Here is a 13,657-nt window from a genome sequence, read left to right on the forward strand (position 1 = left end):
GGAGAGGTTGGATTAGGTGTGTAAGAAGGCGAGTGTATATGGGTCTCATGGGGGTGAACAAAACCAAACAAACCCTAACAATATCAACTACAAGCAATCAAACAGTCATCTAGTGTGTGGTGAAAGTCCGGAGCGCCGTGCTCCAGGGAAAAATAGACAGAGGGTCCAATGGCCCGTGGCCCCCAATCCTGCCCAGGCCCAGCCCCGTGCCCTTGGCAAAGGAAGAGAGGCCATCCAAGTTGGTGACCAACACCCCCTCCGGATCATGATGGCGAGGGGGCCGAGAGGTCCTCTGCGAGTGATGCCAAGATCACCTGTCTTTCTTCAGCCATGGTTTCCGGGTCAAGGCGAAGGCCTGGAGCTGAGGGCCAAATCGTTGTCCAACCTTGGCGGCTCCGGCGGTCCGATTCGTCTTGACTGGTTGTGCGCAGTCTGATGAAGGGGTCTCGACACCCAGCAATTTGCCTGCTTCCTCAACTGAGAATATTTGATGGAGCTCCCCCTGGAATTCGAAAATCAGTCTGAACAGGGGGCCCCAGGAATAGGATATACCAGAAGCACGTTAGTGGGCAGTGATAGGCCAGAAGGCCTTGCGTTTATGCAGGGTGGATTCAGCCAAATCCTGTTATAACGTTGGTTTATGACCCTTAAACTGAAGTATGGGGTTGTCTCTGGCCCTACGGAGGATGTGCTCCTTGAATGTGGAGAAGTGTGGCTCAATGGTTAGAACGGCAGACCCTGATGCAGAGGTCTGGCCCTGGACCAGGGTTCAATTCCCGGCTTAGCGGGTCTTGGGCTCAATTTCCTTGGACCTGATAATTCTTGCCTCGGTGCCTATTCTTATCATGGGTCCCACTCTGCAACTCTGGGCAATAGCTTGCTTAATCTCCACAATGACCCCAATAGCGCTGGGATGCCTGGCATCACCTTGGGGGTGCCCAGGAGTGGACATTTCACAGGGAAAAGCCAGGAAGGGTTCCACAGCGGTATGCGTACAGCACCAGGAAACCCCGATTGGGGTGTAAATGCACTTTACAAGTACAAATTCATTTAATTTCATTTCAATGGGAAGTCGTGGAAGCATGTTAATACATCAGCTAGTAGGGCTGTGGCTGATCTTCTGGGACCAACCCGATGAGTGTGGTCCAAATTAATTTCAAAGTCCGGGGGCTCTCACAGGATTGTGTGGAAGAGATCTGATACAAAGGCCTCTAATTTTGTGTCCTCCACTCCGGTCGCAATGCCCCTGATGCGTATGTTGTTGTGCAGACGGAGTACCTCCTGTTGGATGGATTTGCCTTCCTCATCTCTGCCGGCATCGTGGTCTTCCAGGGTGCCGATCCAGTCATCCAGGGAATACATATCTCGGCGGACCTCTCTCAAGTCACTCATGAGCTCCTGTTTCATTGACTGGAGATCGTCCCGTCGGAACCAGAACAAAGATTCAATGAATATATGATTGGTCGGGGCCTCTGGTCCACCGCCATCCCCAGGGTCCTCTGTGTTCCGTTGTTGGGTTGGGCCCTCGGAGAGGGAGCTGGGAGTTTTGATGAGCATGTCTGTCACCTACCAGTCCTTTCTCCCCTTGCCAGTGGCCATTGTGTCCAGGCCTCCGCAGAGATTCGGGTGCACCCCAACATGAACCCGATGTCGTGGGTCCGCTAGGGTATGAGGCTTGCGGCGTTGAATAAGGCTTTGTCTCGTAATCAGAGGCGTGGCCCCAGCGTCCAGGAACCCGAAGGCCCCAGCAGTGGCAGCCGAGAGTGGTTCTGTGAGCGAGGTGTGGCAGTGTGGAAAGACAGGACGGCATCCCTCAGTCCCACGCCAATGTGCAGGCAGTCCCTCAGGATTCAGGTAGCGCAGGGTGAGCCTCCAGCGAGGCGGTCCACTGGTGTTCCCCGAGGTTGATCGCTCTCTCCAGGCTCGATGCAGTGGGGGTGAGACAACCCCACATATGACTATCGCCTACTTCCAATGTCCGCCTATGCCTCAATTCAGGCCTGTACTAGCTTATTCCAATGGGCCGCCGCCTCATAATGTATGCCGAAGGAGAAGGGGGGGGCAGCCATGAGTACTTCAAGCCCCGAAAGACCCTGCTCGCCACCAGTCACCGTTGCGGGCCCGGATATACCCATCCTCTCTTGGGCGCTGTCCTCCTCACCTCCTTCCTCGACAGCAGTAGTGCTCTCTGGGCCTCTCTACACCCTTGCCTTGGCGTCCCACTGCCCCCTCACTGGAGCCTCTCTGCCGTGCCAGGAAGGGTACCTCTCAGAGGTAGCTGTCGTCAGGGGCACCGCCTCTTAGGATTGGGAGTGTAGGTTGTTCCGGAGATTCGGCCAAGATCCGGTGATTCGGCCCGCAGCCCTTGCAGCAACCAGGAGTCCTCTGCCTCTCGGACAGTCCGCAGTGTTGTCCAGATCATTTGTGCTGCTTTCCGTCACTCTCCTGTGAATGTGGTGGTGCACAGTTCCAGTGCGACTCGCAGTGTGCCGTGCCCATGCGGCCGTGGCTACAGCTCACCCTGGCTCGGTCCTCGCTAGAGCACCAGGGATTGCCTCTTGCCTGGCCTCTGTTCCTGCGGGTGTCGGGGGAGGGAGGGGGTCAGTCATCAAGCAGGGTTTCTTGTAGCCCTATTATTGTGGGTTTATTCAGGGCGAGCCTGAGCACAAGCGGGGAGACAGAGAGGCATGTCTCAAACGGTCAACATCTTACCCACACTCCTAACAACCTTTAATGCAGCATCTAATCTCTTAAAAAACCTAGTATGTAAGAAGTGGAGAATAGTAAACTCGGGCAGTTTGAATAGGCCTATACCACGTTTCGCCCATAAAAGACGAAAGAACCTTAGGGATAATCTAATTCACACCTGACCAATAAGAAAGTTGTAAGGCAGGAAAACATTTCAACAATGCTAGGACTTCCTCCCATTACAGAACATTATCTATGTGGCACCTGCTCAGTTTGCTCTCTAACAAAAACTACAAAAGTACTACAACTCACACCAAATTTCATATGGACTTTGAAGAGACACACAAATTGTAATACATCACAGGCTATCTATATTATCACCTGCCCTTGTGGCTTAAGATATATAGGCATGACATGTAGAAAAGTCAAGATATGCATTTGTGAGTACAGAAGCAACATAAGGTGCAGCAGAGCAACAACAAAAATGAGCAACCATTTCATCACCGCAAAACACTCAACTGAGGATTTGAGGTGGGTGATTTTGGAAACGGTAGATTATGTAGACACAAATGCTGAAAATATTACTACAAAAAGAACAGCGTTGGGTCTGCCGTCTAGGCACAGCCCACAAAGGGCTCAATGACAATATTCGTTGGACATTAGTAATTTGAAATGGGCGCCCATCTAGATTACATACTTTCCCGGGAATTTATAAGTGAATAGACAACAAGAGATACGAAAAATGTATCTCTCTTGCAAGAAAACACTGTTTTACACCATTAAGAGCACGTCACACATATTACGATTAGTGACACCTACATCCAACCACCATTTAATTTGTTATCCCTCTTTAAGATCAAAAGGTTCCATTACACCTTTAGAACCGAAAGATTACACAGAAGTACAATCTTAATGACTTTAAAATAGTACATAAGTTAGTCACTAATACTGCTACCCCAGGGGTAGCAATGGAGAGCAACCTCAGTTATTAGATCGGATAACATCATTCTAAGTTCCCCAGGGGCATGTTAAAGTTGCTCTAAGTACCCCACATTCATGATTAAACCCGCTCCTATCTTTCTAATTTTTCGATTATGTTAACCACTATTGAATTCATGATTATTCTATAAGATAAAAAAGGTTCCATTACACCTGTATAACCGGATCTGTTGACGAAAGTACAATCTGACTTTCGAATGGTACAGGAGGTGGTCACTATTGTAGATACCCCAGGGGCACTAGCAAACATCAACTTGTGTTTAAAGAGCAGATAATGTCATTCTAAATCCCCCGGGGGCATGACAAATCCACTCTTAGTCCCTTGGGGCCATGATTAAAAAACCACTCCTGTCTTCCTGTTTTACCGATTGCGAACAACTGGCAAGAAACACTGCTAACAAAGCTGCAGCTTCCCCCACTTGTTTTGAGATGCAGGCTGGAAAGTATATGTTGTGCACACTGAAGATCTAAGGTAAAGGGGAACTACAACTGTAGGGTGACTCTCTAAATGTCTCCACAATAAGTGGAGTCATTTTGAAACCCCTTTCACATCTTTATCTATTTATAACCCTCAAATCTTCATTTCTTATATTATCTCTCTAATGAAAGGAATATAAATACTATACCTCTGCCCAGACCTCTGAAGCCCTTCTAAAACAGACACTAAGGTATGCTGCAGAAACCGTACAAGACAGTTTTGTACCAGTTTCTAAAGGGGCACTAATTGAAAATATTTTACTACTTCACTCCCTTAAGAAACAACATACATAACATTACAGTCACAGATGTGTTTTCCCTTACTGTTCATTTTCAAATCAATGTCGATGTTTACATCTAACTAGACACAAACTGCTTATCATTTCAAAATACAATGAGATCTACACAGCATATGTTGTCCAAAATTCGCATAGAGGAGGCTTTAATAATAAAGCCTCCCAAATTAAGATCCATCCTAGTATGGAATACATGAGCAATTATTACATTTACTCACATAGACAAATAACCCCAAAATGTTTGAAGATGTTTGCATTTAATGGAGCAAAAATGCACATTTATAGAAATCATTGGATGTTGTGCCATAGTAGAAATATGGCACAACATCAGTACTAGATTCTGATACATAACACATTGTTCTCCATTTCTTTTTGCCTTGTTCTAGGACTGAACAAAGAGTCCCATATGACCAAACAAGAAGAAAAAACTTCTAAAGCTGGAGAGAAAGTTTCCCATTTGATTTAATTTGACTTCATGAAGGGATGCTATAAAACAACCTCTCGGTCTTTACGAAAGCCATCGACCCATAGGGTGCTAAGTTGGCTGAAACATTTTGGCCTGGTTCTTACAGAGATAGATGTGAGAGACACCTAATACCTCTCTTTTCACATCTCACATTTTTTAATCATTTCACTACTTTTGATCGTTTTAATAAAATGTGTCAGTTATAAAGGTAGGAGGTATTTCTAAACTTTTTTCCTCACATGGTGGATCCCAAATGGTCTCAGATTCAAGAGACAGTCCCTCCAGGTGAAGGAAAAGACCCAATGATGTAGAGATCAGTGGCTATGTACACCAAAGAGAGACATGCCTTTGGCAGAACAAAACTGTTGAAGGTCTCACAACAATTTCTAGTGTTGCCCACCCCACCCCTGTCGAAACATAACTCTTCCACTCTTTGATTTTACATGTTCGTTTAAGGGAAGTTCAGTGGAACTTTAACTTCTCCCTCCTTCTTTTGAGTCTTGAGACACAAATACAATCAAACTGCTGGTAAGAATCAACTTTATTAGGGGTTTTAGCTGCTATTTGTATAGTGACTCATCTATGCAATTCACTTTCAAGCACTCTCAATTTATGTCAACGTAACTTAATCAAGTGTATAAAAGATTTCTATTGAAGACCACTAAATGTATTGGTGAGAAACCAGAATCTCATGAAAAATAGCCACCTATCTGCCAAAGATGTTGAGGTTAAGACATCTGCGACCAAAAGGGTAAAACAATAAACAGCTGCTGTTGAGTAAAATTAAAAAATAAACAAAATACAACTACACTGGAAGGGAAGTAAGAAAACAAGTTACAGTCATAAAAATACACAGAGCCTTTTTATGACTTTAACTTGTCCGAGTTTTTTTTAAATTTCCCTTTTAGTGAAATTGTTGAAAGTTGTGAAAAAGAACACATTGAGTTGAACCAAAACTAGCCAAAAAATAATGGACACTGAAGTGCAAAATGCTCTCTGTGAAAGAGAAAAGATACTCACCGGGAAAGCTGTGACAAAAAAAGCCTCATAAAATATTAGTAAACATCTAGGCATCATCTTGCAACAGCAAATATTAAATAGAATTTATAACAGCAACCACCCTCCTGCTGGGCTAATGCCTGTTTCTTCCGAGCCTATGTGATGCATTGTATGTTGGAGAAATCTGTCATTTTCCCTCCACAATTACCCCACCGAGCGCGACCAGTTAACGGAGATGTAGCCTAACGACCAGAACTGCCAACTTTGGAACTGAAAAAACATTTTCGTGACCCAGCTTTGGCTCAACATCCTGTGATTCTGAGCAAATCACTTTATCACCCTATGCCAAAAAAGAAATAAATCTGGCCTTGTATAATGTAATCTGGTGATATTGTAAAGCGCTCCAATGTCCTCAAGCTGAGTTTACGCTATATAAAACTTAATATAAATAAATAAATAAATAAACCTGGTTTTATCCAAGGTGGTGTGTTCCCTTTCATTGCTGCATTGGCACAGCAAATCAACATATACGTTTCACAAGAAGCCATCCCATTATATGCTATTGTGTAATTCTTGACTGTCTGCCAGCAGTGATTGGTAACGTCTTTTGTCAGGGTAACCTTTAGGAGTGTTTGATGGAACAACGCATGCATCACCAAAGCATGCCTGAACCACGCGGTCTTAACCAAGACCACGTCTTCACCCTGCATGCCTTTTTCACACATTCTTTTACCACGCATTTTAATGGTAAATACATGATTAGTAAAGGGACATGAGTGGTAAAGATCACGCTCCTGGCCCTGTGCCCTGAGCCCTAAAATTTGACCCCTCCTGCAGTCTATTCAACCCACCACAGCCCCTATAAATAACCCAACCCCATCCCGATCCTTAAAATCCTACCCCTGATGCCTAAATCCACCACCCTCATAAAACCTGCCACAGCCCAACTACCCCCTTAGCCTGAAAACTGCCCCTTTCCTGTCCCTGTCATGATCCCTAAAACACAGCCCCCTAAAAACTACTCTGACCTCAGCCTCCCTCCTTGAACCCTAAAACAAGCACCCACACCCTTGCATCTCCCCCACCTCCACCCTTCCCCAGCCTAACTGCCCCCCTCAGCCTGAAAACAGCCCATTTCCTGTCACCGGCCCTGAGCCCTAAAACTCCCGACCTCCCCCAGCCCTGAAAACTACCCCAACCCATACAAACAACCCCCACCCCCAAACTCTACTTACCTCAGTGTGTCACGTCCTCTCCCAAACCTTCCTTTTCCTGCTTCTGCCAGCCAGCCAGCAACTAGACCGCGCATATGCCTTAACCACGCATACGTGTGGTTAAGGCATATGCATAGTTATGGTAAGCGTGGTTACGCTGAGGCCGAAGTGTTCTGACTGTTTCACAATTTTTAGGTTTCGCCTGCACAGAACTTGTACTGTGCTGGAGACAACAATTGTTTTAATAAAAACTTAAAAGGGACTTACATCCCGCCTCCTTTCTTTCCAGGCTTCTCACCTGTTCCTGTGCATGCCACTTACCTTTCCTCCATTTCTATTGACTGTAGCATACTTTCCTGCATTTACCAATGCCTGTTCCTTTTCTGCTTCTCCTATCAGTTTCCCGTCACTGAAATACTGTTAATATCTGCTTTGGTGGAACTATGTTTTCATAAAGTGTTGCCTTTTACTATTGCAGCATATTTTTATAATAATTTATCACCCAAAGAGATTAAGTGATTTGCATAGAATCACTGGCTGTTGCGCGGTGCCACCGAGACTCGAACCAGAATCCCTAGCTCTTAAGTCAGAAACTTTGGCCACTGCGCCGAATCATTTCCACTCCCTTATTATTTGTCAGGAAGCTCTTTGCTTCTCCAGTACAATGAAAACAGCTCTTTATTCCTTACAGCGACGAAACCGATACATTACCAATGCTTGTTTAAATGGACAGTATGCAACAGCAAAATGAGAAAGGAAAGCCAAAATATTTTTTCGAGACCTGTCCTTCTTACAAGGACCTTACCTAAGTGACTATCCACAGTGACACGTCTAAATCTATAGAAAATCCAATTAAACACTAATAAATGTTAAATATCCACTTTTACAAGGTAAAACAATTTGCAAGATTTCTCAAATGGGCAGAAACCGACAGCAAACATACCAACATAACAACTGACTATACCTGTGGCAGTAATGCCCGCAGTTCGATGTACAGGATATTGTCCTCATAAAGCTCCTTTAAACCTTCGTAAAAATACTCCTTGAAGACCGGGGCGTAGGTGACGAGGCTGACTATAGCAGTGAAGGCACCCTCAAACCTTTTCCAGATGAAGCTCTGAGTTGGATAGGCCTGCTCAGGATTCTCAGTCACCAGGGTCATGTTCCTCACCAAACTGAGGAAAAACAACAGGATGACAGCAGTCAGGAGGAGGAGAAAATTGACTGTACATAGACAAACAGCAAAAAAACATTTTTAAAAGAACTTCATCAGAAATACTGAAATAGATTAAAGATGAGGAAAGGTTTAGCTTTCTCCTCTATCCATAGCTTGGTCTTCTCTATGGAACACGAGCAATTCTTTACCTCCAGCTTTTGCCTTCCTTTGTCATACTACTGTGCTACTCATGTGGTTGTTTTGTTGTCTATACTATTACTACCCTGACATAAAAGGCTATCAATGTGGGATACACAGGATCCAGAGATATAAAGACATACCCATGTATGTTTCATCTATCACTAGGAGAGGGTCCACCCCTGTCCCCATGACTGTCTACATTACCTGCAGTCATTCGCCTAACACCAAGTTTTAGGTTTTCTGCAGCAGGTGATATGGGATGGCCAACGGTCTAAACTCTTCCAAAACGTTATCATCACCTTTGCACCCCTAGGAAGGTTTGAAAAAAATGACTTTTAACAGAAAGAGATCCTAAAATAGTTTTAACTTCTGTCCTTGTTGCATTCTGCAGTGGCTTATTCATTGGCATGTGGTGTTTTAGAAAAACTACTAACAAAGTTCTGGTAAAAACCAATGAAAGTGGGTACCATCAGGGAGGAGGAGGAGTTTCTACAAATAAGTATACCATGAATCCTTTAACAGAACAGAGGACATTCAATGGGGTTTACAGCCTGTAGGAAGCTGGCTCTTTATGTAGTGGACCAAAACGAGGTACACTGTGTGCATCACTGACATAATATCGATTACCAAAATATCCCCATACACAAATATCGACACATAAATATCGATGTCAATAATATCGACATTCTATCTTTATAATGTAAAGCATAAAAATATCGAAAACATAATATTCATGTTAAAAATATCGATGTACAAAATATCGGGCCCAGAATGAACTTAAGACTCAATCCTAAACTTACTACTATTTTGGTATTCACATAATGCACTTACTACTTTTGGCATTCACAGAATGAACTTACTACTTTTGGTATTCACAGAAGTTAGGATTTTATCTTAAGTTTATCTTAAGACAAACTTAAGACAGGCTTAAGACAGACTTAAAACAGACTTAAGACAAAATCCTAACTTCTGTGAATACCAAAAGTAGTAAGTTCTTTCTGTGAATGCCAAAAGTAGTAAGTGCATTCTGTGAATACCAAAATAGTAGTAAGTTTAGGATTGAGTCTTAAGTTCATTTTGTGAATCGGGCCCATTGTTTTTATATATATATATATATATATATATAAAAAATAATGTTAAATAAATTAAATAATAAAATTAACTTTAACAAATGTATTTAGATGTAATGTACATTTTATCACATATAATAAATATATATATATTAATATCTTTTTATTGATAACAAATAACTGTACAGACATCACTTAATACATTTTGATAAATAAATGTAATTTAAAAAATGTAAACATACATATGTAAAATGTAATATATATGTTTATTTATGTTAAACAATTAATAAACTACTAATTTTAATCTATTTTAAAATGTTATAATCATATAACAATTTACAAATAAATATCTATGTACGTATATACACTTATAACATAACATATAATAAAAACAATTATATTATAAATTAAAACATTAAAATATTTAAAAAATATATTATTAATTAAAAAACCAAATAAAACAGATAAAAATGTATTTACGCACCAAATATTACCCATATAAAACCAAAGTCCACACACAAAAGTAAACAATTACCATACATCTTTATCAATTAATTAATAAATAATCATGAGCAACTAATTATTAATTAATAAAACCTAAAATACATGTCACCCTCTACCCCAATAAACACCACAACACACACCTAAAAATAATTACACAATTTCCATAAATAATTTAACATTATTAAATTAATATCAATTAACAACAACGTATTAATTAATTTAAAAGAATATACTTCCCACTCTTTACCACTGTAAACCCCACAACTCACATCTCAAATTAATTACACAATTGCCATATTACTTTTTAATTAATTAGTTACCATTTACTAACAATTAATTATTAATGAATTACAAATAAATTACTTCACACCCTAATCCCCTATAAACCTCCCCACCCATTCCTTAAAAATTACACAATTAACTTAATATTTACCAATTAATGAATATTAATTTACAATTGATAAATCATTTATAATACATTAATTCCCACAGTTAACACTATAAATTTCATAAATACTAATATATTAAAATGATTATTAAATGTATTAATACCACCCTCTTGCCCTATAAACCCACAACTCACTCCTACAAAAATGACACAATTAACATAATTACCAATTATTTAATAATAATGAACAACCAATTAACAACCAATTAATAATTAATTAATAATACATTAATTCCCACAATGAACACTATAAAATCTAGATTAAATACATACTCTTACAAAAATAACACAACTAACATAATAATCTTGTCGACCGGGCGGAAAAGCGGCGGACAGTCTTTCCGTCCGCCGCGGACCCCCCCAGCTATCGTAATATGGTGGGTGGGGTCTTTTCTGCATGGATGGTGGGAGGCTCGTCCCTGCCGGGCCGGCGTTGACTACCGTCGGCCTGGCAGAGGCGATCTGCCAGTGATTCTAATGGGGCCCCTAGTTGTATTTTTATGTACATTTTGATACCAAGTACTTCATTATCAACTAGTGTACTTTTTTTAAACACTGATTTTTACAGTTTAGTAAAATGGTCACTTAAATGAGTCTTTATGCAGCAATGCTTCCTTATGAGAGAAAAGGCATATGTTGCATAGTTATTTATGAAGTTTTCTTGGAGTCTCCTTTGGGACTTAGGGTTGTAGGGGGCCAAGGTCCAAAGTACCACCAGCAGTTTCTCAGTACCTGCCCTGGTGCGTCCGGGTGAGGAGATTCTAATCGGGTTGGTAGCTTTGCACGCTATGGTGGTAAAAAAAGGCTTAAGAGGGGGGCTTGGGGAGAAGTCCAGGAGCTCTCAACTGAGAGCTCGGGTTACATGAGACCTGGAAACAAGGCGGCACAGCCAGTTCATCAGTAACTGGGCTGAGGTGCTCGGGAGCAGAGTGGAAAAGTCGGCTGGACTCTGTGCATCCTAGGGCCTTGCTGTTGTTGGTCTCGCTGGTTGAGGGTGTAAAAATCAGGACTGCTGAGCCACTTTAGAAGCGAGTTTCTGCGGTGCTGACGTCCCTTAATGACAGCTCAATCTCGAGGCGGTTAGAGTCCTGACTGGACTTGAACAGGTCTAGGCTTTTGCAAAGGGTCCGGTACCCTAGGGATGAGTCCTGCACAGCTATGATTGGTCCTGGTGTCTGCCTACTTGATGGGGGAACAAATATGACCTTCAGGAGCACAGGTACCTCTTTCTGGGGGCCTCCTGCGTCAGGCTCGCTGGGTAGTAGCAACTTGGTGAACCGGTCTTTGCTTCTTCGGTGCCTATGGACTGTAGGGAGTAGCTCCCCTGCTCCAAGGGAAATTACTGTCACTTTGGGAAGGGATAGGAGTCTACTGGGGTTCTGGGTGGCTGTTCAGCTGCAGGACGAGTCACTCAGTCACAACTGTCAAGACTGGTGCAGGCAGGCAGGATTTTGTGCAAAAAGTCCACAGCAGTCTTCATTTCTCGTTGCCTTGCGGCTCTTCTTTGTCCTCTTCTGGATCTGCCTAATCTGAATTCCTAGCATCAAGGGTCCCTCCAATTTAGGGGTATTAAGGGGAGTGACAGGTAGTAGCCAATGGGCTACTTACCTCTAGTGTGCCTACAAGCTCTATATAACCACTTCCTGTGGAAAGTGGACAAAACACTGACCCTGTGAGCCTAATGGCACCAAAACCAATATAGTGACATTTTAGGTTTTGTGTTTACATCAGGCAGCCCTCCTTAGGGGGATAACTATCATGATGGAGGAACACGCCTCCTGAATAGCTAATTTTCACACCTATCCAGGTGAGAAATGGGCCTGGAGCAGGGGGTTGTATTTCCCCTGCTTTGCTATTCTGATCACTTAGCCATCCTGGTTAGAGTCGCTGACCACCCCTCTGTCCAGAGCAGGCATTTGTTATGCTAACAGAGAGCGCAGGCTCTCACCTGCAGTGGGTCAGTATCTATAACACCTACATAACACATTCTTCACACAGATAGGGTCGCCTTACATTGCGACCCTATCTTACCCCTTACATTGCAAGTCTTTGTGTGGTACCACCGTAGTCATAATCCGGCTCACCATCTCTGGCTTAGAATTGAGGATTATTAAAAACACTATATTCTAATTTATATGCCTGAGAATCTTAAAATATATTTTCCATGTAAAAGAATGAAGCTTAACTGCCTTGAAGAATGTGTTATGTAGGTGTTATAGATACTAGTACGTGTTTCTTACAGAGCGACTATATGATGATGATGCAATAATTAGTTAGCAATAATGTTTTAGTGCCAATGTTTTTGATACTGTATTTTTATATTCTTGCAGATGTTCCTTATATTGTGGGAATGTAAAATTTTATCCTGACGAAGGTGTGGGCTTGGATTTTTTTTTGCCAAAACTGAAACGCGTCGATGCCCTTGTGTATTGGGATACACTAAATCATTGGACTGTACAACGTTTCCAATTTGATAGATATAATTACAAAATTGGAATATGATTTACTGAAATTGTATCATAGTATCCCTTTTTATCTTTTAACCATTGTGTTGTTTTTGTTCCCACTCTGTGATTATTATCTGCATATATTGTATTAGGATATATTGTTTATCCTTTTTTAATGTAAAAGTTTTTAGTATAATAAATTGTGTACTTTTTTATGATTTCTGACTATTTTCGCATCATCTTTAGTGTTGCTCAAATTTGAAAGAATGTGCTAATTAGTATGGTGATAAATGTAAGTGTGTTTGACTGCTTATAATTGGTCCAAAGGGGACTTTATTCTGTGACAGACTGTCTTTTGGAACCCTACCCCTTTGGTGTTTTGGGTCCCTCTCTTTAATTAGAGAAACAAGTGGGGGTGACCATGTCAACAGGGGCACTCTCCTACACAGCTTTATTGTGGAAAGATGATATAACAAGTGTGGATAGTGTGAAAGCAAAGGGAGAACGAGATTAGGGATTTCAAGAACCAAACATTATGGGGCCTATTCCGATGTCAGACGTACCTAAGTCCGTCCGACATCGGTCAGGAGCTGTAACCAACCGACCTGCTGTTGTCGGTTACAGCCCTGTAAGTAGGATGCGACCGAACAGGTTTCGGTCGCATTCGTATACCTTACAATGCAAGCATGCTT

The 13,657-nt window shown here is 42.0% G+C and overlaps 1 protein-coding gene across 1 annotated transcript in view; it reads right to left on the reverse strand.

The window, feature by feature from the left end:
• The window catches only part of LOC147733975 (adenosine deaminase 2-like), a 316,988-nt gene that overhangs the window by 219,242 nt on the left and 84,089 nt on the right, over positions 1-13,657 (reverse strand). The window contains exon 3 of the mRNA XM_086953604.1: positions 8,104-8,314. Within this exon, the coding sequence (XP_086809730.1) occupies positions 8,104-8,314 (211 nt within the window). The remainder of the gene's footprint in view (positions 1-8,103; positions 8,315-13,657) is intronic.

Source organism: Lissotriton vulgaris, chromosome 1_2 (genome assembly GCF_964263255.1).
Source record: "Lissotriton vulgaris chromosome 1_2, aLisVul1.2, whole genome shotgun sequence".
NCBI lineage: Eukaryota > Metazoa > Chordata > Amphibia > Caudata > Salamandridae > Lissotriton > Lissotriton vulgaris.